The sequence below is a fragment of the Hemicordylus capensis genome, chromosome 4 (genome assembly GCF_027244095.1).
Source record: "Hemicordylus capensis ecotype Gifberg chromosome 4, rHemCap1.1.pri, whole genome shotgun sequence".
NCBI classification, from domain to species: Eukaryota; Metazoa; Chordata; class Lepidosauria; order Squamata; family Cordylidae; genus Hemicordylus; species Hemicordylus capensis.
Genome location: NC_069660.1, coordinates 86,165,662 through 86,192,809, shown reverse-complemented (window position 1 = coordinate 86,192,809; position 27,148 = coordinate 86,165,662). Strand labels below are relative to the sequence as shown.

Sequence of the window (27,148 nt, the reverse complement as noted above, 5' to 3'; positions counted from 1 at the left end):
AAAGGGTTCTAATAAAGGCTTCTTAGCATTTGCACAAAACTGCAGTTCCCATTGTTTGTTTGTTTTTTGGAGGGTCGGGAGGCCCAAAATGATGAAAGCTGTTTCAAACTAGTTTAAATGTGTGGTCCAGTCCCTTTTCGAATATGATCACCATAGCACAACCCACCACATAACCCTTCCCATTCACTAGTCAAATTACTCTCCATCTCTCTTTAACAAGCCTCCATCAATTCAAGATCTGCTGTGGAAAGTAGACAAAACAGGTGAGTGATCCCATTTTTAATGCAAATGCAGAAGACTTGATGTCTGAATAAACAGAACAGAATTGCTAAGGAGGCAGGAGAGAACAATATGCAACTCAAAAGGGGAAAAGATTCTTCTAGTCTTCAGGAGGGAACTATCAAATTTGGGCTAACAGGTTGAAAGATTTACTACCAATTAATTAGGAAAAGTAGGAATCCTCAAGACCAACAGTTGCTAAACGTTAAATACTGTATTTGTTGTTAAAAAAACTACAAAACAAAGCTAGCCATCCACCATTTTAAGTAGATGGAAATTATTCATTTTGAGTGTGGGGTGGGAAGCAAAGCTGGCGTCTTTATTTATAGGGCTAGAAGGAGCTTTTGAAAAGGGTTCATGCAATTGATATTTAATTTAGGAACATATTGCAAACACAGCAACTGCCTTGAGGGGTAGCTTGGTTTCTGAACATAAGAAAAACTCTCAAATACAAACAAGTTGAAGTACATTCATTCAGGGCAGACAGGGAGACAAATTTCAAGGGTACAAGAAATATACAAGAAATACCACCACCACTCAAACATTGTCCAGTCCTACATTAACAATGGAGTTTGTTTCTTTGCTGAATTGAACATCTTATTTTCAAGTCCATTCCTCACACAATGCAGGAGGAACTGTTCCTATAAGCACTGCAGTGCTAAACAAAATGGTGATTCCTGCTCTTTTTCTCTTGCCTCTCTCAAAAGACAGCCCTCCCCTCTGGCCACTCTGATTGGCTGACAGGGTAGTCAATCCACATGATGCCTCCTATCAGGTCGTTTCAATTTCTGCCCACTTTATGAAAACCAAGGCAGGCCTTTTCATTGGCTGTCGCCTCATTAATACTTAAATGAAGGGGGAACACTGTTCAGTCTTTTCAATAGGAGCCTGCTACCGGCACCCACTCTATGTAAACATCGCTGGGCAGGCAAGCTACAGGCAGGGAAGTGTGGATGGCAGCCAAACACAGGGAGGCAGTGAGTTATCAAAAATGATGGTATCACTGAAATTTTGGGAGGGCGCGCGCTGCCCACTTTGCCATACATGAAGAGCCTCTCCTGTGAACAGGCAGGGAAAAGGGAGAGTACAGAAAGTAATATCAGGGAGGTTCAAAGGGCAGCAGAATGATACCTCCATACAATGGGGGGCGGGGTGTTGGTTGATGGCAAGGACCTTCCAGCTAGTCAAATCTTTGTTTGCAGACCTCCCCACTGTATATCGTTCCAGGAATTAATAAATCAATCAGCACACATTTTATAACAAAATCACTCGCTTATTATTGTCTGATATTACAAATTACTACACTTGCTCTCACATGTGAGAGAGCCAGTGTGGTGTAGTGGTTAGAGTGCTGGACTAGGACTGGGGAGACCTGAGTTCAAATCCCCATTCAGCCATGATACTAGCTGGGTGACTCTGGGCCAGTCACTTCTCTCTCAGCCTAACCTACTTCACAGGGTTGTTGTGAGGAGAAACTTCAGTATGTAGTACACCGCTCTGAGCTCCTTGGAGGAAGAGCGGGATATAAAATGTAAAATAATAAAAATAATAAAATAATAATGTGTACACTAGCACATGTGTATCTCTGCCATTATGGAAATCAGTCATCCGATCAGCCTGGGGGAGTTTAGCTCAACACTGAATTTGCAAGTATGCACAACAAATGAAATGGACACAGACAGATGTTGACAAACACAGGGAAGTCTGTTGTCTCAAGATTTCTTTTGAAACAAAAAATGTATTGATAAAGCAAAGGCACAGGGTAAATGGTGGTATTTGGTAACCCTGACATTGTCACAGTCGCTCAGGGAGTGAAGGCAGTTCCCAGTGACTAGATAAAGAGGGAAGACGAGTGAAGGCTCTAATTGTCTAGCACTGCTGGGCATTGGAATGTGGACAGAGGCACGGGAAGGAGAAGAGGATAGAAGAAAGAGAGAGAATTAAGAGCAGTTTAATATCCGTCCATACTTGCCAATTCATGTGCAATGCCAAAAAGGCAGGACTTCCGGTTTTCTCCACAAAGGTGTTGCCAGCACAGGGGCAAGGAGAAGCAGCAAGGTGCTAGTGTGGCACCAAGGTCTGTGGCACTATGCATGCCCTACAGCTAACACCAGAGTACCTAGGCAATCAGGCACAGGGGATAACCTGGGCAAGCCCACACAGCAACAGCTCAACATCAGAAGCTATAGGATTTTTCTTTTTGTGATCATAAGCCCACACAAAGAGTGAGTCCAAGACTCTGGGTTTCAGGACTATGCAGAGCAGTCCAGTGCAATTTTTCCCACAACGGTCTCACATGAGCAACACTCAAAGCTAATAATTTTAAGCTCAGTGGTGATTCTGGATGCCACAGTCCAGTGTTACAAGCTTACAACTAAGCAGATAAGTGATTTAACTCAGGGAAAAAGTATCCGAGTACACAATGGTTCCCAGTCTGGCAGACTATGGGGAAGCAGAAAGTACTGTTGGCTGTCAAGTTCCTACAACAGGACTACAGTGAAGATCAAGCAACTAAGGTTGCAAAAACAGAGGCTTTTTATAGGGTTTTGCTCTCAGTGGTTCCAAAGACAGCAAAGCATTAGGGTTCAAAGTGGACTAAAGGCGAATTCCAGGTCCCAGACTTGGAGAGGGCGTGGGTGTGATGGTCTCTATTCAGAGAAAGCACAGAACAAAAGAGTACTATTATGTCAAAACTGCATAATTGATGTAAGGCTTGACTTTGAGTGCTTTGATGGTTCAGAAGCTCTTTAAGGTTAGAGTTCTTTTTGCTGTGTCAGGAACTTTGATTTCATTAAGAACGCACAGGATTCAGTAGGGGTGGGGTGTCACCTTTTGCTAGACAGTTTTAGAATGGTTCAGTCTTTGCACAACACTGCAGCTTGATTCAAGCATAGGCCAATTTCCTCCTGGCACTAAGAGCACATTCATGCTCTGCTTCCATTGCACTCTGTAGGAAATAGGAGCTTCCGAAAGAAAGAATGGGCGAGATAATCTGTCTGGTGTCAGCAAACTGCACTAACAAGGCCTAGTTTTGTAATATTAAGAAAACGTGACAATCATGTTCTCTTTCAATGTCAGAAAATGCAAACAAAAAGCACAAAATGCAAGTTCTTTCATTTAGACACAGGAATCCAAGACATTTATAAAAGGTCAATAAATGCCACAAAGCCAATGAACGGGAGCCAATGATTGCAGATCTCTTATGAATATCAGTCATCTGCCAAGGAGTTATCTACTTATGACTAAAGACTCAGTTCAGCAAAGCTGACAATTGCGTCTACCACTGTATTTTCATGACTCTAGGATGGGTCTTCACTCTCCTTTAGTCTATTTGCTTCCAAAGAGATTTTAAAATGTTCTTACTGCACACAATTTTTGAACTGCTCAGCAACTAGGACAGAAAGAAAAGAAAGCCTTCTGTTAGCAGAACATTTTCTGAGTACAACTGTTAGCAGAACATTTTAATATTCCAGCAATAGAAAGGAATGGTAATTTCAACTTTATGTATACATGCCTCCCTCTGCCCAAGCAAATATACGAGCCTCCACATCACAATACCTGGCTCATGAGTGCTGTTCATCCTACATTAACAACACTCATGATGGCTGAAACATCTTCTGGTACAGTACAGAGCAACTATGATCAGGAGACTGAGAACATGTTTTGGGAACCATCCCTTCTCTGGTTAGTGCTGACTGTGGTGCAGCTTTATGTCTCATCTAGGGACTAATCATGGTTAGCTTTTAATCTAGGGTTGAAGCAAACTATGCTTGGCACTTATGTACACATAACCAGTTGTGTACACAATTGATTCCACCAAGCAGATTCATTCCCAACTTCTTGGACAGAAGACAAGATACCAGCATAGAAACAAAGGAGAGAGGAGACCTAGGAATGTATTAAAGCCTACTGAGCTCTGAATCATAGGACACTTCTTCAGGGGCAATTAAAGAACACATCTACACAAACTTAACACAGCAGTATAAAACCAATTATAAGGACACCCTTATCTGATGAGCATTAGAGTATGGTTGATAATGTCTTTAAAAATGAGCATTTTCAGAGTCCTTAATATTCTACACATTATGGGTACTGTCTTTTAGTATTAGACTACTCCTTTAGGTTCATTTTAATCTTATTCAATATGCTGCAGTTACAATCACTGGTATATATAAGCAAGCAGTGCAAATGAAACACTGAACATAAAAGCAGCTATCATTATTCATCGCTATTCATGGCAAATCAATACATCTTCAGCACAACTAATCTACATTTGTTGTATTCACCTCTCAAAGCAATATGTAGGGCATTTTTCTCCTTAATCAGTCCTATTGGTGTTACATCCTATTCCATGTTACAGCAAGCTTTAACAAAAATGATTTTACTATACCACTCCATCACTTGTCTGAATTTAATCAAGCACAACATTGCTTTCTGAGACTATTGTACTCTCACATCCCCAAGGGACTTGATTCAGTCACTTTGGAAAAAATATAGCAGCCCAGCGTGGTCAATTTATTATATGTTTACAGTAGAGTAGTCACCAGTACCAATGGGAGTTCCTAAGTCATATAATGTGAGCTGGTTTTTATTTTTATATTTGAGCAACTCAATTATTTGGGTCCCAAGGGGTTATTTTTATTTATAAATACATAAAACTGCAACTTGTGTCTCTGCAACAAAAACAAAACTGCAACTTGAGGCCTCTTGTGTCTTTATGCCATAATTTGTTAGACCTTTACTCCAGATAGGAAGAAACACTATGGCTGAAAAGAACTAGGTCTTCAGATTCCAGGGTAATTGGTAATTTCTTTATTAATGTTCAAATTAAGCCAAGTACAGAGAGGCTCAGGATGGACAAGAAGTTAGTATGTAGTAATACATATCCAACTTGTGGACCCAACTTGTGGACCTAGTCCACTCCCAACTTGTGGACCCAAACAGAAGGCTCATACTCTGCTTTTGAAATACACTCTGGCTAGAGCCACTGATAAATAGAGAACAAAGAAGTTGCAAAACTATAGTGATGCTACCAAGAATGTCTCTCTATATGGTCATGTTATTCAAACTATGTGTGTGGGTGCTTTTGTCAAGAAAGCACTGTTACAGAGCAATCCTAAGTATGTGAGTAAGACCAACTGAGTTCAATTGGATTTACTCTCCAGTACAGCTTGACTACCAAGCCAGAGATTGCCTGTTCAAATCCCCACTGGTATGTTTCCCAGACTATATTGGGCAGCAGCAATAAAGGAAGATGCTTAAAGGCATCATCTCATACTGCACAGGAGGAGGCAATGGTAATACACACACACACACCTCACTGTATTATACCAAAGACAACCACAGGGCTCTGTGGTCGCCAGGAGTCGACACCAACTTGATGGCACACTTTACCTTTACCAGAAGACCAGCTCTCCTCAAAGCACTGCTTGGGAAAGTTATTTGGAGAAGAAAAGCAGTAGGCAGAAAAATCATTCAGCATTCCTCCCCACCCCACTCTTCACTGTTTTGCTCTAAACTCCCCCATCCTAAAGCTGCTTTTCTCTTTGAGAATAAAAAAAGGAGGGCTCTGTGGTCGCCAGGAGTCAACACCAACTCGGCACACTTTACCTTTACATATTCTTATGATTGCAGCTTTAGTCGATCTAGAGCCTGTAATAGGACATCCAGATAGGGGAGAAGCAGAGATATTTAAAGGCTTGATCACAGCTATAGTAACACATAACAAGCTTCATACTTTTTAGTATTACCAACACTTGATTAAAATATAGTGATGAACTACCACCACCTAAAGTCTCTGTGTAGCCCTTTTGATCACTTATTTATGTAAGTATGACTACTAGGATGATTAGAACTCTCACTGGGGAACATAAAAGTTGTATAAGGAGGAGGAGATGTAGGAAATGTAGTCATTATCAACCTTTTTGGTGCAGTCCAAGAAATTGAGTCAATAACTGAAGAATTGGGAGTATCCTAAAACTGTTGTCAGAAAGGCATTTTATAAGACTAAAAATACTGATAGAAAAGCACTTCTAGTACCAAAAGAAACACATAGGAACATAGGAAGTTGCCATATACTACGTCAGACCATTGGTCTATCTAGCTCAGTATTGTCTTCACAGACTGGCAGCGGCTTCGACAAGGTTGCAGGCAGGAATCTCTCTCAGCCCTATCTTGGAGAAGCCAGGGAGGGAACTTGAAAACTTCTGCTCTTCCCAAAGTGGCTCCATCCTAAGGGAAATATCTTATAGTACTCAAACTTCTAGTCTCCCTTTCATATGCAACCAGGGCAGACCCTGCTTAGCTAAGGGGACAAGTCATGCTTGCTACCACAAGACCAGCTCTCCTCTCCTACAAATGAATAGAATTGTAGCCCTTTCAACCACTACCTGATACCCTGCCTTTTGACCAATCAACTTCTTGACAGAAAGCTGGGGTGCAGATGCATATACAGATGTGCAGAAACAATACTTTATTTTTATTTTTTTATTTATTGTTGAGTTCATATACTGCCTTTCATTAAAAACAATCTCAAGGCGGTTTACAAAAGTTAAAAAACATACAATAAAATGACAATAAAAATATTAAGCTGAAATATAAGAACAAACCAAATTTAAAATCTATAAAATACAAGCATAAAAACTACACACGGGTTAAAAACACATAGAAGCAGCAATAAAAACAATCATGTAAAAGCCTGGATAAAAAGCCAAGATTTAACAAGCTTTCTAAAAACTGTGATGGAGTTCGAGGAGTGAATGGCCACTAGGAGAGCATTCCAAAGTCTGGGGGCAGCAACAGAGAAGGCCCTGTCCCGAGTGCACGACAGCCGAGCCTCCCTCATTGTCAGCACCTGGAGCAGAGCCCCCTCAGATGATCTCAGGTACCCCGGGCCCAATCCATTAAGGGCTTTAAAGGTCAAAACCAGCACCTTGAATTGGACCCAGAAACGAACTGGTAGCCAGTGCAACTCTTTCAGAATGGTGTGATGTGCTCCCATCAGGCAGCTCCAGATAAAACCCTAGCTGCCGTGTTTTTCACTAGCTGCAGTTTCCGGATATTCTTCAAGTGCAGCCCCACGTAGAGCGTGTTACAGTAATCCAGCCGTGACGTGACTAAGGCATGGGTAACCGTGACCAGATCTGCCTTCTCAAGAAAGTTGCTTACTTCCCCCTCAAGCACTAATTAGCTCCTATATAACAGATCTCATCTGTCCAAAGACCTCTGTCTTAACTAAGTAAACAGTCATCTCCAGATGCCATAGCAATCAAACCTCAATGAGTTCACTACAGTTAATTCAGAACACCTGACATAAAAATACAAGACTAAGATCTATATACAAGCTTTAATAAGTCAGTAGACAAGTTGGATAGAACCATGTTGAAAGATAAAACTGCAACATGGGTGAGGTGTTTTTTATTTTGAAGCAACTACAATAATATGCAGGTATTAGACAAGGCTTCCTTTACACAGACCATTTGTGAAAGTATTATGCACTTTCAAATAAGTGCATTATAAGTGCATTATGCAGAGTTCAAATAAGGCTGGTTCGCAACTGCTTCCACAAAATTTAATCTTGAAAAAAATTCATTTTATTTCCTTATCTTCCTGATACAATGACTGATTAAGACCTAATAAGCTGATTCAACTTAGATCTATGGCCTAGTTCTTTCATTATAACATTCCTGGATATAAACTCTACAGAAGGAACAGGAAGTGGAAGATTGTGGGGTGGAGTAGCACTGTATATTAAAGAAGGGATAGAATCCAATAAACTAGAAAACTTTGGAGGACCTGGATGGTTTTAAGAGGGGTTTGGATAACGTCATGGAGGAGAGGTCTACCATCAGCTACTAGTTGGAGGGCTATAGGCCACCTCCAGCCTCAAAGCTAGGATCCCTCTGAGTACCAGTTGTAGTGGAGTAACAACAGGAGAGAGAGCATGCCCTCAACTCCTGCCTGTGGCTTCCAGCGACATCTGGTGGGCCACTGTGTGAAACAGGATGCTCGACTAGATGGGCCTTGGGCTTGATTCAGCAGGGCTGTTCTTATGACCAGAGTCCTCCACAGAATCATTATGGATGACAATACGAGAACTGAAAGGAATTGTGTTATTAGGGACATGCTATCACCCTTCGGATCAAAACACTGAGGGTAAACCTGAGTTCAAATCCCCATTTAGCCATGAAATTCAGTGGGTGACTCTGGGCCAGTCACATATCTCTCAGCCTACCTCACAGGGTTGCTGTGAGGACAAACACAACTATGTACACTGCTCTGGAATCCTTGGAGGAAGAGCAGGGGAGAGGGAGAGAGAAAGAGAGAGAGGCGTCAGAGAGAGAGAGAGAGGCGTCAGAGAGAGAGAGAGCGTTACCGTGACGGGTGACTTCAATTACCCACACACAGACTGGGTAAATTCACATTCAGGTAATGAAAGAGAGGCCAAATTTAGACATGCGAAATGACTGTGCCTTAGAACAGCTAGTCACTGAACCAACCAGAGAGATGGTGACCCTCGTCTTAATCCTGACTAGTGCCCAGGACTGGTGCGAGATGTCAGAGTTGCAGAAACACTGGAGAACAGTGACCATAGTATGATCCAATTCAGCTTATAGGGAAGCTATAAAAGGGAAGAAGACTTCCTTCAGAAAATGGAAGTCTTGCCCAAATGAAAAGAACAGGAAGGAACATAAACTCTGGCAAAAGAAATGCAAGGAGTCAGGGATGCAAAAAGAGTTTGAAGAGCATATAACTAGTGTCAAGGGGAATAACAAAAAACACTTTAAATTTATCAGAAACAGAAAACCTGCCAGAAAAACAGCTGGACCCTTAAATGATGAGGGCGTGAAATGGATTATTGAGGATAAGAAGATTGCAGAGAAGCTGAATGAATTATTTGTCTTCATGGCAGAGGACACTGACTATATATCCACTCCGGAGCTGAGCTTAGGTTTGGAGCTGAAGAAGTGGGCCAATTTGAGGTGATGAGAGAGAATGTTCTAAATTGTCTTGAAAAACTAAGAATTAACAAATCGCCAGGGCCAGATGGCATCTACCCAAGAGTTCTGAAGCAACTCAAACATGAAATTGCTGGTCTCCTAGCAAAAATATGCAACTTGTCACTACAATCAGGCTCTGTTAGCTAATAGAACTCTGATTTTGAAAAAAGGATTCAGGGGGGATCTGGGAAATTACAAGCCAGCTTAACGTCAGTGCCAGGTAAATTGATGGAAAGCATACTTAAGGACAAAATTGTTAAGCATATAGAAGAAAAGGTCTGATGAAGGAGAACCAGCATGGTTTCTACAAGGGCAAGTCTTGCCTCCCTAACCTTTTAGAGTCCTTTGAGAATGTCAACAAGCATGTGGGTAAAGGTGATCCAGTTGACATAATATACTTGTACTTCCAAAAAGCTTTTGACAACATTCCCCACCAAAGACTCTTGAGTAAACTTAGCAGTCATGAGATATGGGGACAGTTTCATGTGTGGGTTGGTAATTGGTTGAAGGACAGTAAACATAGGGTAGGAATAAATGGAAAATTCTCTAAATGGAGCGAAGTAACAAGTGGGGTCCTCCAGGGATCTGTACTGGGACCAGTGCCCTTTAACTTGTTCATAAATGATCTAGAAGTTGGGTTGACCAGTGAAGTGGTCAAATTTGCAGACGACACTAAACTATTTAGGGTAGTTGAATCCACAACAGATTGTGAGAGGAGCTCCAAAAGGATCTCTCCAAACTTGGGGAGCCGGCGACAAAATTTCAAATGTGGTTCAATGTAAGCAAGTGTAAAGTTATGCATATTGGGACAAAAAAAAACCCCAACTTCACATATACACTGATGGGGTCTCTGATGTCAGTGACTGACAAAAGAGAGAATTTGGGGTCGTGGTGGACAGCTTGTTGAAGGTGTCAACTCAGTGCACAACAGCCATGAAAAAGGCAAATTCCATCCTAGGGATCATTAGGAAGGGGATTTAAAGTAAGAATGCTATAATGCCCTTATAAAAAACTATGGTGCAGCCACATTTGGAGTACTGCATACAGTTCGGGTCACCGTATCTTAAGGAGGACATTGTAGAACTGGAAAAGGTGCAAAAGAGGGCAACCAAGATGAATATGGGCCTGGAGCACCTACTTTACGAGGCTAGGCTACAGCATCGGCGGCTCTTTACCTTGGAAAAGAGGCGACTAGAGGGAGACATGATTGAGGTGTCTAAAATCATGCATGGAGTAGAGAGAGTGGACAGAGAGAAATGTTTCTCCCTCTCTCACAGCACTAGAAGCAGGGGCCAACCCATGGAACTGGAGTTCAGGAAATTTAGGACTGACAAACCAAGTACTTTTTCACACAGCACATAATTAATCTATGGAATTCTCTGCCATAGGATATGGTGGCTTGGATGGCTTTTAAAGGCACTTAGACAAATTCATGGAGGACAGGTCTATCAATGGCTACTATACTGGAGGCTAAAGGCCACCTCCAGCTGCAGAGGCACAATGCCTCTAAAATACCAGTTGCAGGAAAGCAACAGCAAGAGGCATGCCCTCACCTTTTAGTGTTGGCTTTCAAGAGGCATCTGGTGGCCACTGTATGAAACAGGATGCTGGACCTGATAGGCCTTGGGCCTGATCCAGCAGGACTGTTCTTATGTTATATAATGCATTAATGAAAAACATATGTGAGCAGAGATTTTTATTTTTTTTTAAACACGTTTATATTCTGCTCTTCCATCAAGAAGCCCAGAGTGGTGTACATGGTCTTCCTTCACTTCAACTACAGCAAGTTTTATCCCAGTTCTTCTAATCATAGATTGTTTGTTGAAACAATATGCCAGATACCAATCATCCCAACCTTCATCTTATTATTGAAAATCCATATAATGTTATAAGAAGAGCCATTTTTCCAAAGCAGCATCTGGTGCACTGAAGTAATCCCATTGCAAAAGAGCAAACGCTTGAGCAAAATGAGTCACTAAGAAACTTGATGAAAATGAGATAAATGTAGAAGACTGCTACCTTTTCCCTCTCCACCTGATTGTGCCATCTCAGCTTCCCTCAAAAATCAGCCCCTCACTTATCTCAACCAAAGTACAATTCATTTGCTGAACAAAATCTCTCAATATGCAACATAAACAGCAAAATAACCCTCTATTTGCTTATTTTTATTCAGCATATTTATACTACAAATTCATACTACAAATTCTCAGACTCAAGACTAACAGATCACTAATCTAGATCACTAATATTAGTGCAACACTAATATTCATTCAAGAACAAGTAAAATGACAGACAACAGTAAGTAGTAGGCCTGTGCAGGCCTCAGATGTTTGGATCCCATCTGACCCAATAGGAAATTGTCTGGAGGGACCAACATGACCAGGCACCTACAGATCCATGTGTCAGCTCAGCAGTGGGTAGTACCGCCAGCACCACAAAGATCTCCTCCCCAGAGGCCTTATTTTCACAGCCATTTTTTAGAAATAAAAAACAGCAGGAATCCTTTCTGAGCAGTAGGAGAGGGATCCCTGCCCTGAGCCATTTTTGGAAGGGCGGTATAGAAATCGAATTATTATTATTATTATTATTCCCACTATTTCTTACTATCTCCATATCCCAGAACAAATGAAAAAAGACCTGCTTCTCCCTCCTAAACCCTCTGCCTGTGTGTCAAAAAAGGATTCAAGAGAAGAGAGAGGATTAGTGGTGATCACAAAGAATGGCTGGCTTTCTTTATTTGTAAATCCATGGACATGACCCCCAAAAACGTGCCAGGTTTTGTCAAATTGCGTGGGAAATACAACCATTTTTCGACATTCAGTCAGATACATATACCTCTGCCTTCACTTACCCTCTCCCTTACATAGGACCCAGGTGGGTGAGAGGACAGCAGGTGTATTTTAGGGATGTGCACGAACCGGTCCGAAGGCCATGTTGGAGGCCTCCGAACCGGTTCGGAGCTGGACCGGTCTGGCGGTCCTGCACCGAGGGGGGGTCTACCTTTAAGGGCGGGGGGTAGAACTTACCCCTCCCACCGCTCTTCCCCCTCCGGCGCTGTAGTTTTAAGCAAAGTTTTTGGGGCGGCAGCGTTCCTCGCTGCAGCCCCTGCCCCCGTCGTCGCCTGGAACTCTCCGTAATAGCAACACGCGTGTGTGTGGTGGCGCACGCAGGCGGTGCCACCGTGCACGTGCGCGCCGCCTACTTCACACACAGCGTGCATGTGACTAGGCGGCGCACGTGCACGGCAGCAAAAGGCACGCACGCGCGCCGCCATGCACGCATACGTGTTGCTATTACGGAGAGTTCCAGGCAACGACGGAGGCAGGGGCGGCAGCGAGGAACATATTTCTTTTAAGGGATGTAACTACAGTACCCACAATACCCCTACAAGTGGAACATAAAGTGGGGAAAATACCTTTTAAAGTAGAAGCCATGAATAAAGGCAAGTAGCAAATCAGTTGGCTTCAGAGCTCGGGGTGGGTGGGGTGGAGTAAAAAAGACTGTGCCTGCTATCTGCTGCACTCACCTGGATCCTGTGTAAGGAAGTCAGTAAAAATCTTCTCTCCCCCACTTCATGTTTGCGAACCATTAGCCACTGCTTTCCCAAGAACCAAGTGGTAAATATGGAAGATAGGGGAGGGGGGAGAAGAGCACTTTGCAGAAAAGGTATCACGTAGTGGGGATGTGCAGAGCTTGTTCAGGCCCATGTGCAGCAGGGAGTGGTTCCCTTAAGAAGTAGGTAATCAGGTTCTTACCGGCTCTGATGCCACCCTACCGCTTTTCCGGGCGTAGCACTCACTCTACCAAAGGCCATGTGTGGCTGTGGTGCTGTTCCTTGCAGCCTATGTGCAGTGTCAGCCTACAAACAGATGTTGTGTGCAGGCTGCAGGGAACAGCCCCTCAGCCGCACGCAGGCTTTGGTAGAGCAAGCACCACACCAGTAAAAGTAGTGGGGCAGTAGCGGAGCAGGCAAGGACCTGCTTCTTACAGGAACTGCTCCGCACCCTGCTGAACCGGTTCAGCTGTGAGCACCCGAGCCAGTTAGGCGCTTCCTAAAGAAGGTGCCAAGCCAGTTTGTGCACATCCCTACAATGTTGTAACCAGAGCTGCTTTCACACCACAACTGCTATGCCATTTATAGCTGGCTTGAGGACATATCTAAGCTAACTAACACAGGGATCAACAACATCTACATGTGGATTATGGATGTTAGCAGCACTGATTATAAACCGCTCTACCTGAAAGTACCTCTTAGAGGCCAGGACATGGGGAATGAGTGGACCTTTTGAAAGCAACCTAGCGAAGACTATGAATCAATGTCACTTAAGATGTTTAAGACAATGATGGATAAACATCTGTGTGACAGTAGCAGTTAATAGTAGTAGTTCTTTTATTGCAGCCATAGGCCAAACAAAGTGACAGTATATGTCAACTAAATTATGTTTTCATGTGGAGGATCAGGTTAGACTGACCACTACAGTCCCCACCACGCCCACAGCTATTTAAAAAAAAACCAACCATGTAACAATGTCATCTCTTCACTCCCTTTAAAATAATAAACAGAGATGACAACAACAAGGTTGATAACCAATTTCTGCCTCTAGGCATCACTTTTGCAAAGCAAAAATGCATGCTGCCTGCTGCAAGATGCTCCTTCTCATTAAAGTGACAAGTGAGATTTCTTACACAGTGAAGATGGATAGCAGAGCAAATTAGAAAAAGTCAGCTTTGTAGCATGCTGGCAGCATATTATGCCAAGTGGGAAAACTAGTTTGTGCTGTAGACTCGGGGATTTCTGGCACAGACATGGCTGCATCTGGGGTGATATTAATAGAAGTGATATATCCTGTGTCTCTAATGGCTATAAGGAGGACACAACCCATTATTTCTCGGCAGTACTAACAGAAGCTACCAAAGACACTGTTGACTACTTGCCGCCACTACCACACTGTGGGTAAAATAACCAAGGCAATTATGCCGACTTGCAATGAAGTGCAGATTAACTTTAAGGACAACAGAGGGATAATAAAAGTAAACACTGATTTACTCAGCTGCTGCTTCTTGATCAGTAGAAATCAACAGAATGCACATAGAATTTTGTGGTGTATGTGTGTGGGGGGATTGTTTTTGTTTTTTAAGTAAAGCACATGCAAAACCTGTACTACTAAATGTAGTCCAAGAACCAGATAAATCAGAGGGTTTTTATTCTGTAATACAAATTTGGGGCCATTTGACCCAATACAGAGCTCCTGCAATGAAGTCTTTTATTAATTCCTTACTCATTTGCCTTCCAATTTACCTACAGAAAAGCATTTTAAGATCGTAAAATGTAAATAAAAACATTTAAGCCAGGGCACTGAGATGATAAAAACATATATTAAAATGTTAGAGTATTTCACTTATTGCCCCCTTATTTCCTTCCAATTTTCTTCAAGCAAGTATTGGCTTGGATTCAGAGAACTGTGAATGGGATGGGATGGCTTTCTTGCCTCTTCCTTTCTTATACAGCCCCCAGTGTCCTCTAAAAAAACCAATCCTGAGGGTCAGAGTACACTCACAAATAGAATGGGGTATGGTACAGAGGGCTTCCAGTGAAGGGGGAAGTCAGGAGACACAAGTCCTCCTTGTGAAATGCCATTTCACTCATGCAATGCTAGCTGGAATACAACCCATTATAAAATGCCCCACAAAAATACTTTAGCACATACAGTACATTATATATGCACTAAGTAAAAAGAACATATTTTTCTCTACTAAGCTAACTTAAGTCCAGCAACTGTTTTTTGAAATTATTTTTAAAGAAATTATAACAATGAACAAAACATAAAGCACAACTGTTAGTTATTTATGCCAAATTGAAGAAAAGTAAATCAAAACCCCTTCAGCAACTGCTTTGGTTTTAAACATAAACTGGAGCTGGCGGTGTACGATTTTATGGAATATATGAAAACTGCCACCAAAGCAAAAGACCTCCAAAATATTCCAGGGCTGACAAAATTATTTCAGCCTTGTAGAAGCCCGCCTTGTAGCAAATATTTAATTTCACAGGTGTCTTTCATCAACCGTAATTTATTTATTATTTATTTATTCAATTTCTATACCGCCCTTCCAAAAATGGCCCAGGAGTGCAGGTGACCAGACGCCTGGTTCTTTCTAGCCCTTGTGTCAACATACTACAAAAATTAGTCCAGAGAAAACTGATAATACTTTATATTTGTTTACACATCAGAAACCCATTCAAACCAGTTTGTGATTCTAGTTTGAAGGGCAATCACTGACCATAATTTGCCTATTTAGACATCAGAGCAAGTTATAAACTAAGTGGAAAACTGAAAGCAAAGCCATAAGAAAAGGAGAAAAATGCAAGTAAGCTCATACCTCATTCACAATCCTCCCAATCATGGCTTGGAGGATTACCTGAACTGTAGACAGTAATAAGCAGATCCTAATCTCTGCCAAGAATGGCAATAAGGACAATCCTTTACAGTATTAACTTGGTATAACATGCAAATAAACATCTAAACTGACTGGCAATCTAGCTGCAATATTATGGGCTAGATTTGATACCAGAAACAAAGCAGAAATCATGTTTACAATAAGAATTCAGAGAGTGTTTCTAATTAAAATCATGTATATATTCATCCTTATAGAGGTTCTTTCATATACTACATATTTAGGAGAGATAAACTGGACCGTTATGAATAAGGAACCGCAGGTGGGCAAGCAAGACAAGATTGTTTCAAAATGGCAATGTGAGGGTGTGTGCAGGCAAGCCAAAGAAAAAAGAAAAAAAGGCGGGGTGTGGTCAGAACTTGAGAGAAGCAGGCAGACAAGATTGAAAAGTCTGAGCATGTAAGACTGGAGGAAAAAGAGGATACATGACCAGCACATGAATAACAAAACAGGCTGGGAAAATAAATGGATTCAAGAGTCCAGGCCTCAATGAAGGAGTTTATAGCAGCCAAGGCACTCTTCAGAAAAATGATCAGAAGTTATCCAAATCTTGCCACTATCAGAGGCTCTAAGCCTCTGCCTGAAAGGCTCTAGTAATTCCTACACGTTAGCACTTACAGGGCTAGATCCTAAGTAGTGCAGAGGAAAGCAAACCCAAGTCAGGCAAGGTGCCTCTGCCTGATTTTGGCCAATTCCCCCCTCACTCTGCAGCTCCCCTATCCCATACTATGCCACTCCAGAGGTCCTCTGACACCCCCCCCCCCAAGGAGAGCATCCTTGGGGATGGAAAAGGCTCCTGCGGAGTGGAAGGGACAGAGAATTCACTTGCATGAGCTTTCTTCTATTCTAGACCCAACCCACAGAGAGAAGGCAAAACTTTGGAAATAAATTACTGCCGTTTCCAACAAGGCCCAAGAAGAGTAGGAATGCGCCTACAATCCAGCACTACATCAGTTTTACATTGTCACAAACCAAAATCAATGAAAAAAGTGCATACCTCACCTCCAAGCACCATCAGCACTAAATAAATTGCTGGCAGTACTCACTCATCCTAGGCAAAACATGCAGTATAAATATAGAAATATAGAGACAGTATATATATTTATATTGACTTATATAGAGACAGTATATATATTTATACTCTATATTTCTATATTCTATAGAAATATAGAGACAGTATATGCATAAGGTATGTGTTGTGGCTATATGAGGGAGGGTTCTAGTTAAAGAAGGTCAAAGGAGAGGGGACTAGGCTGCTGGCCCTTAGAATCATCTGTCCACAAAAACAAGGCGGTTATCATCAAAAATGATTTGACTGAAAAGAAGCAGGTCAGCACTTTTTCAAAAGGACTTGCACCTTAATGTGACTCAGTTTGGATGCTCGCTCTGAGAAGCACAGCTCCTTATTTTAAAAAAGGCAGAAAAAACTAAAAATTAACATACAATTGGCATGTTAGATCTTTAAGTGACTTCAAGTACTCCTCTCAAGTCCAGACATCCTCCCTTGGCACAAGCAATCAAGACAAGTGGCTGAATTAAATATCACATTCTTGAAAGCCATGGTGCACCATTGTAATGCCAATGGCTATAGAGAAAATGGTTATCAATGAGTCAAGTACTAAAGCATCATTGAGTCCTATGACATCACTGAGACCAGACCAAACTTTTCCCATGACTGCACAATTCTGAAGACTTCAGATGCTACTGCTACAAACATTTATATACCATTTTCCAACAAAAGTTTTCAAAGTGATTTACACAGAATAATAAATATACATAAGATGGTTACTTGTCCCAAAAGGACACACAATCTAAACAAAAACTTAAGGTAGAAAACTAGCAACCACCCCTCGAGGGATGGTGTGCTGGGGTTTAATGTTTAATATTAAATTAAAATATTATTTTAATACTTTTATTTCTTCTTTTTGGGAACGTTTAAGCACTCCCAGCTGCACCCACTATTAAGGAAGCACTCACATAATCTGACTTAATTAAAAACCAACATGGCAAAGAGCAGCATGTTGGTTTTCCTAATAATTCTTGTCATCCCAATTTTCTACTTTTCTAAAAACAAAATAAAACAAAACCCCTCAGCCATGGTTGTGGCTAATACCAAGGTAAGTCTTAGTCATAGTTAATGCTGACAGGGGAAAGTAAGAGGAATTTCAGTTGGAGAGTAAGAGGACTCTGCAGCCCAGTCCTGATCCTTTGAACAGGATTAAGAATAGGCCACCTGATATCTACACAAAGATGATGCACATTTAAATAACTTTTAAAATGTGGACAAAAAGTTTTTTTTAATAGAAAACAACGATTTCCATAACCTGAAATCTAAATGATGTTCTGCATCAACACAAATCCTAATAAGAAATACTCAGGCAATACTGGACATTAGAAAGAGCAAATGCTGAGATTTAGATTAGCTGTACAACAGCCCAGGTCTTACACATCATACACATATTTCCTACTTCTAGAACTATCAGTAGATACATTGTGCATAAAGCATGATGTTCAGTACTTGAGATTTGCTTTTCATTTAATGTCCAACTTTCACCTTTAAGTCAAGCCTGCACTGAGTCACATTACACACAAAAAACCTGATTTCATTTATAAATAATTAAATAAATGCCTATTAGATAATTTTCTCTAACTCTCAGTCATTTTGTGTTATAACTATTTAATACTGTGCTAATTCTATTCATATGTTAAGATTCTATTGCAATCCCAACTTAGCAATCAATTAGAAAGTGCAGTTTAAAAAAAATTTAAAAGTGTGTTTCAAAACACAAGCATGCAAATATTTCTGGGCTTCTTTTATACTGCTATTTTATTGTGGATATACTACATAGACATACATGATATCACTCAGAAATTTAAAGAATTTGATAATACAACATTATCTCTCTGTGTATTGGGAAAACACAAGATAAAGATATGCTTTAACGTATTTAATGCTTTATTAGTTAAACTTATTGATAACTCTATAGATAAAAACTGCTTACAGGTGAAAGATGTTTCCAAAGTTGTTCTTGATCTGTATATTGCTATTTACTGGACTTGAACTACCTTGTGTTTAACCTCAGACATTTCTCTAGAAATAGTATATAGTGGAGATAATATTAAGATAGTAAAACTTGCTGTAACAATTCAGTAAGGAATAAGCACACTTTTAAACTCATTTAGGTGACTAACGCAGTCATTTCAGGTTGTTCACCCGGCAGCAATTAGGTCAGCTTGTTCTCATCAAGACAGAAAACACTCGACAGCCATTCATCCCCAATATGATCTGATAAAACTTCTGGTCCATTATTGTTTTAGAGGGCTAAATGAACCATTTCATCAGAAAAGGTTGGAGGCGGTGCTATCCCCACTATCGCCAACCTTTACTGGTAAGCTGTTTTGCTCATCAACATTTATTAAGTATATTCTCCAGAGAAATTGTATGACAGCACACATTTTTCATTCAGTTGTGGTAAGCTGAATCCCCTTACAGACATAACTGGACTGTCTGAAATCAGGCTTTAATGAAACTTCAAAATAATAATTTAGATTTTTTTTTTTTAAATAAAACCTGTAAAATAATTGCTTGAACACTTCATTGCCACATTAAGTCCAACCCCATTTAGAATATTCATAGCCATTAAAATAGTTCCTCCTCCCCCCAAAAAGCTCCAAATTCAGCTACAGTACTAAATTTTACTTTTCCAGTACAAGAATGAAAGATATTTTCTTTTCACAGTATTTCTTACCCCAGGAGGATTACTAATTTCATTTTTTCTTACCTGTAAACCCCTCCTTCGCAGAATGCTTGAATCATCCATATTTTGAACTCTTGGCTACCCCTAGGTTATCAAAATCTTTCAATACGTTACTGTTCTTCACTTGTGCAATTCTCCTCCTGTCTTTCCGTTTCCCTCCCTACAAATCACCATAAAGAACAGCAGCCGGTGCCTCTGATCAGTTATATATACTTTAATCTGCTTCCTTATTCGTACTGTCACATAACATTCAAGCTGCCGTGAAAAATGGAAATCCAGGTTCCATTCACAGAGGTGTTTTTTGACGACACACACATTTGTGTACGTGTTAAACACCTAGGAATGCAAGCATGAACAAGACATCAAAAACAATCAATTCATATTTTCTCCCTACTTCAGTTCAATTGATCTCCTGCACAAGCTCAGTAAACTACAACAGCTCTATTCATCTTGTATAAACAATAAGGATTCAAAATACAGGTCTGATTTCCTTGGAAAAGCCGTGTCCCCAAATCACGTTTTTAAAGAACATTCTTCAGTAATTCAGATGAATGTAAAAATCCCATGTTAACAGATAAGAATGATTTCATTCCGTTGTACAAGCAAAATTCCTTTATCCTTTGTACAGACAAAGCAAATGTCAGATTCTTCAGATACAGTAGCATATTCTTTTGTTTCTGCTGTCTCAAGTATGCTGGGCTCCTTCTCCTTCCTTGAACGGTTATTTTTCATTTAGTTCTAGGCTGAGAGCTAACTACTCCTTTTATGTATTAAGGATCTGCAACACGTGTTGTTGTGCACTCTGAATACGTAAGAATTCATTCATTGGCAGAGCTTTCCATCACTGACAGAGCAGTCCCAAATAAGCCCTTCCATTTGATATTCCAGGGTTAAGTGGCATGTATATTTTAGATGATTTTCCACTCTGACCTATGGTTTCTTTTCCCCAGCAGATATATTTCCAAAACACAGCTCTTCAATACAAAGTCCACAACATTTCCTCTTCCTAAATGTGACATTAGAATCCTATTTTAAAATCTCCCATTTAAGGATATTTTATTTTAGAAAAAAGCAGGAAAACTAGAACTTCTTCAAAGCAAGCCAAAAACAAGACAGATCCATCAAGCAAGACAAACATGCACACAGCTTTGTCCTTCTGATAGCCTTAGAAAATAAACATGTAAACAAAGCAAATATTATGAAATGAACAAGCACAATAATCTCAAATGGGGACTTTCAAGCAACAGATAACACCTTCTGATTCAAGCACACTCAGCAGTTCAGTTATAGCAAAGAAAAAGCCAACTTTCACTCCTGAGTGATTCAGCTAGATGTTTAACAGAAAGCTTCAGACATCACCAATAAATCTAATACTGTTAAGGTATTTTATCAGATTATTCCACTTCAAAAAGTGTGATCGCAGCAACAAGAATCCAGACTTCAATCTATTGCTAAAAGCTCCACAAAAAGCTTCCATCCGCATAACAGCTGCCACCCCAAAGTGTCTCAGTCACGAGGTATGAGTTGCTGGTGCTTAAAAGGGAGTAGATATTTACATATTTAAGCCAGTCTTGGTGCTTGGAGTCACACGAGCTAACCATGCCATTTTAAAGTGACACAAAAACAAATAAAGCTCAATTCTATTCACTAGCAGTGTACTGATCCTCGGTGTAACCACTGAAATCATTTTTGTAAGATGCTAACAAACTCACAGCTCGTCAGTACCTCCTTCCATCTGCTTTTCTAAACAACTGAATGCTGAATTAGATCTACGGATTCTTTGTGAGCCACCCAACAGAGAAACTAACTGCAAGCAGACTGATCAGGCAGCTTATTTGCATAGAGCACCATACAATGCAGAAGAGTACACAAGGAGAAAAAACACAGTTAGCCCCTTGATTTTAAAGCAACAGCTTCCTTTTCCCACAAGAAAGCTAAGGGAATAACCACAATGTGCTCTGCCTCTGACCAATGTAAACAGCTGAAGGTAATGGAAAGCAACACAGGAATGTATGGAAAGTAGAGTATAAATTTATTTTAAATTATTGACTCCTGGCAATACATGATTGCTTTCACCAAGCACAGCATGAGCTCCCAACTCACTCTCTCTCTACATTTGAATTTTGTCAAATATATTTAGGAATCTTTGAGCCATCTCACAACCAAATATTCATTTCATTGAAAAATCAAATTGTAAAACAAGGGCATGCTTTATATCTTCCAACCACTTATATTTGTATAATTCCAATGTCATTACAAAGATGGCATTACTGTATTTACATCTTGCTTCATCCCATAGACTCAGAGCAGTTCATGGTGGTTTTTTCTTAGTCTTAACAATCCTATTCCCAAGGGGTCCACACACACCCCAAAAAGTAATGACTAGGGGGAGGGGGAATGAGAGGGGCCAAATGATCTCAGGATACACTGTAAACATTAAATCTGAGAGAGAGAAAGAGCTCTTTCCAAATGATGGTGATAGTATCTCTAGAGCTATGCCCAGGGAATAAATAGTTACCAATTCACAGGTCCTTAAATGTTCCTCCTCTCTGACAATAGCTCCAACTTCTTAGTGTAACTTGCCGATTATTCACCACAAAAGTGTATATTAAATCTTTCCAGATGAAACATTATTGCTTTAAGTTCTGATGTCCAATCTTTGTCCCATATTTGCTGCAACTACATATATGAATCTATTTTAGCAGCCTACTGAATCTGCAGAAATATCAACATTTTCTATAAAGATCAGACCTCAAAAGGTACATATATGCTTGCAAACCAAGCATTTAAATTTAATTTAAACTAAGCATTTACAGTGTATCCTCTAACATAAAAAGAGAGTTTTGCATATTGTATTTAAAAGCATTCATGTTAACCCCTTCAATACCAGTGTGATTAAAGAGATTGCATTCTTTATTTGATTTGTCTCTCCTTCCATCCCATCAACTTCAGTTAGTTCAATCCAAGTAACTTAATCAGCATCTTATGGATTTGACTCCCACCCTTTATTTATCTATCAAATCTATACCCCACCCAAACTTACGTCTCTGGGTGGCCAACAACAATTAAAACACATATAAAAGTTAAAACAGTTCAACATATAACACATATAAAGTTAAAACAGTACAATAATTTAAAAACCACAAAATTATACAGTATTTTTAATTTTAAAACCTGAGAAAGCTTGGGTTTTAAAAAAGGGTTTTCAAATGTTTTTTTTTTAAAAATAGCCATAGATGGGGAGGATGGTAACTCAGCAGGGAGTGCATTCCACAGTCTTGGGGCAGCAACCGAGAAGGCCCGTCTCTGTGTGACCACCAAATGAGTTGGTGGTAGCTGGAGATGGACCTCCGCAGAAGACCTCAATGGGCGGTGGGGTTCGTAGCGAAGAGGACGCTCTCTTAAATACCCATTATTTCCAACATTTAGTGACAAAAAGCTGAACTGTAATTAAGAATATATCAGTTCAATAATTACAAAAATTCAGCATGAACTGGTATATTCTTAATTACAATTTAGCTTTTTGACATCCAAAGTTGGAAATAAATTCTGTGTGAGTCAAATTGATTAAGTTATCTAAATGGAACCAACTGAAGTGATTCAGTGTTCAAGTTAGAAAGGCAGGATATAAATAATCTTCAACAACAACTGGGATCCAGAGGATACCTTGAGCAAGTGAAAGGCACTTCTGCTCATACAAGACATCCCCTTTGATTTCTACCACTTCCTTCCTCCCACAACATACAACCCACGCTCTCCTGTAGCATCCCCAGCCCTCAGGGGCAGGTGAGGGGCTTCTGTGGGCAAAAGCCACACAGCATCTCATACACTCACCTGAATCCAGACCAAGACATATCTGAACTTTTACCATCTTCAAGCGGCTGTACAATATAATTAGGAAAATATCAAGTGAAAAGGGGAAATATCAAGTGAAATATCAAGTGAAAAGGGGATTATATAGCAAGTTGTTGCCATTAGAGTGTCATTATACTAGGGTCTAAACTGATGCAGTCAGAATCTAGGCCCTGCTTTGCATGGATTAATCTAAAATTTGAGAACACACCATACATTCAAGTCTCACTACGAGTTACTTTAAAAAGCAAGTAAATGAGAAAAACATAGATAGCACTTTTCGCAGAAAAACATCTCGGGGGGGGAGAATTAGCCTTCCTAAACAAAGGACAGTTCCTCAGTATCAGAGGTCTTGCCTCTAGAAGACTGAAATATTTCACAAAATTCATGGAAACACTTTCTGACAGACCAAGAGAAGGCCACAGCAATAGTGCTATGGTATGGGGGAAGGGGAGATAGGGGAGATATATATAAATATATATCTACTTTGTTCTCCTAAAGATGAGCCATGTGAGGATTCAGGTTTGTATTATTGCTGAGCACTGTCAAAAAGGTTCATAAGGCTTTTAGCAAATGGCAAAGCTACCGCTGAAACTGCATTCTCTATTTCAACACTATCTCAGAAAACTATCCACCTCTGACATTTTCTCTAGCTTTCTGGCTTATGCAGCTATCACATCTATTACCCAATCTACATATTTTGTTTCTGACTTCAAGAGGGGCTGCATACACAGCATCTAAAAAATAAGGTAAGAGAATATTCTTCATTAAGCCATCTTGTGTTGGTGTAATGTACGCATATGAATTTCACAGGACATTTCACCAGGCAGAAGGTAAAGTAACTACATTAATCCTCAATTATGCTAAGAAAGCAATTAAAAACATAAAATATTGCACATCACTTTTTTTTTGCACAATTTTTTTCTTTGCACTATTGACTGACCAACAAGGATTATAGACTGATACAATCAACCAAGACCCCAAAATCAATAAATTACAATGGTCTACAAATCCCTGCTGACAAGAGGTCACTCATCACACAGACCAAGACACCACAAATTCACTAGCTAAACTTCTCTTAAGCAATATTCCTTGTTACACGCCTTTTAAATTTTCAGCATCACAATCTAAGCAAACTACCTAGCAGGGAGGGGTGCCTTGATCAGTGCAAGTTACATGATCACAGAAGCTGATCTTTCTGTGTTGTCATGAGTGTGAACAATAAAAATATGTTCCTATCTAATGCATGCAACACAAATAACCACAAAGAGTGAAATGAATGATGCATCCCTGTGGTTTGTACCCATAATTCATCTGTTTTGCCATGAATGGCAAAATCTCATATTTTATCCATCCATTCTCTTATATTAAACATCACTTCTTCTCTCCAATTAAATTGTGGCTGGGAATGATTTGAATTGTACTTCAACAGCTGGAAAGCCAAAGCTTGCCTACCACCTCTCTAGATCAGGGATTTCTAACCTGTGGTACTCCATAACTTAATTGTGCTTGGGTATGATGGGAGTTGTGGTTCAGCATCTTCTGGAGTACCACAGGTTGGAAACCCCTGCTCTGGACTGTAATTGTGATTTGCAAAGAAAGGGTAATATTCTCTTTGGTCAATTCCATAAATAGTTTGGTTTAACAGATGAATATGAACATGATCCACAAGCTTCATGCAGTTTTATTTTAAAAATAAATTATACACATGAGCAAAATATAATAGAACAATAGTTTGCCTTTAAACTCAATAAACTGTTTCCATAAATTCATTATCAATTTGTCCTTTGCCTCCTCCCCGCCCCCCACCCAAATCTGGAAATAATTCATCCATTTTGCCATAGTGGCAAGATCCCATATTTTATCCATCCATTTTTTCATATTAGACATTACCAATTCTCTCGAATATTTTGCATAGCCAAACTGCTGCTAACATATATAAAACCAGCTCACTTGAGCTCTCCCTCCGTTCCTTCTAACAAGACAGTTTACTTAAGACAACAGCCTACCCTATAATCTTAAATCATTAACAATAAGAATTTCACTTGTTTCTAACATTCTTTTGCTTTTAAACAATTCCATTATAAATGAAAATTCTCCCTAAAATTTGTGGCATTTTCAAACATTAGAAAAATAATCATTTTATAACTTAAAGTAACCAGGCTTACATACCATCTTGATATTTTATAGCCATTCTTCAGAATGAAAAAGTGTGCTCTCTAATCCAGAACCTTTCCCAGACATCACCTATATCTTGAGGCAGAGTCATACTCTCTTCCAGTATGCATGCATATTCTAACAAAATATTTAGCTCTCTGGATTGTGTTTCACTGACTATACAATTTTCATTTGTGTTTTAGCAGATTAGCAGGTTAAACAATTACATCTGATACATAGTGAGCCTGCAGGGGATCACAATCACCAAACCACAGTTGAGCAGGCCTGTTCTAAACAATGCATAACTCCCAAATTTATTCTGGTGAATTCATGCATACTCGTTTTCTTTGTATACCAGTAACTGAAGAAGAGCTCTGTATAAGCCAAAACAGCATTTTGAACATCTGACAGAGAAGTTTCTTACTGGACTAATTAATCTGCATTTTAGTTTCTTCAAGTGTCTCTTCAGAAGCAGAAGTAGCAAAGTTGAGATACTTTTATGAGACATTGGGATTAACAGTATATCCAACTGTTTTATCAAGTATTTTAGCAAAGTGTATTACACTAAGAGCTTGGCTCGGATGGACTAAAGTGTATCTATATAATTAAGAAAACTCTGTGATGTAAGGAAGGAAAGTGAAATGACTTTACCAGCACCCTCTTCTTAATCCAATATTACTTAGTTACTAATATTACTTAATACTCTTAATGTAAATCCAGCATTTCTGGGACTCTTATCAAATACTTCCCTAATTAGGTGCAGTCAGGAGCCAAACTAATTAAGTTACCTTGTGCCAACATACAGAGAAAGCATACTCTTCCAGAGAAATATTGATTGATCCTACACAGAGACACTGGTTTTAACATGAGCTTCTGGTCCAGGTGGCCTACCAATTCCATTTCTGTCAGTTAAATCACAGATGTGATTTACAAATTCACAAATTCACACACGTGTGAATTTGGCCTTAATTCATATAAAAACTCTTCAGCCAAACCTGTAATCTAACCTGTTAATTGTGCCCTCCTGTTAATTGTTCCCTCAGTCCCCCCAAAGCTAGTGCCAAGAATGAGTGCCCATTATTCCATTTTCTCTCTGGTCATTGTTAGTAGATTCTGCTTCAAAGCTTGTATCTTCTCTTTTTTATTTTAACGACATTACTGTAAGCATATGATATCTTTGTTATCTACTTGTGAAAACACACAGGTTGTAATTATTACCATCAATATACCAAACAGTAATAAATTATGCCCAGATATTGGGCATATTGTTATATCAGCAATATACTATTGTGATTTAGGAACAGAAGAAAATAGGTGTCTGGAAGTGCTGCTCACATGCCCTCCATTTTCAAGAATAGAGAAGAACTGCAGGAGATATTTAGGAGTATACACTGCTTTAAAATGTAGACATCTGACAGAAATTAAGAAGTCAATAGTAAACAATAGACTGTCCTTTGTTCTTTTACAAACTAGGTTTCCTGGCAGGCAAATGATCTAGTAGATGAAAGGTCACACAAGGGGACCTAAAAATGTCAGGCAACACAAATGTGCTAACTGAAACAAGTAGGATTCAGCCTTAAAAGTCCTCCTCTCTGCAATCAAAGAATTATGCAGCTTTTGAGTGCTACAACCTGATTGTTCTTTTTCAAG

General features: G+C 39.8%; 1 protein-coding gene across 10 annotated transcripts in view; it reads right to left on the bottom strand.

Moving 5' to 3' along the window:
* MAST2 (microtubule associated serine/threonine kinase 2) overlaps nucleotides 1–27,148 on the bottom strand; it is a 295,348-nt gene that overhangs the window by 204,893 nt on the left and 63,307 nt on the right. Inside the window, exon 1 of one of the 10 annotated variants that reach the window (XM_053244180.1) lies at nucleotides 19,514–19,656. The exons of the other annotated variants lie outside the window; for them this stretch is intronic. Within the exon in view, the coding sequence (XP_053100155.1) occupies nucleotides 19,514–19,552 (39 nt within the window). The 5' untranslated portion in view covers nucleotides 19,553–19,656. Of the gene's footprint in view, nucleotides 1–19,513; nucleotides 19,657–27,148 lie in introns of those variants that run through there. 10 annotated transcript variants of the gene reach the window in all.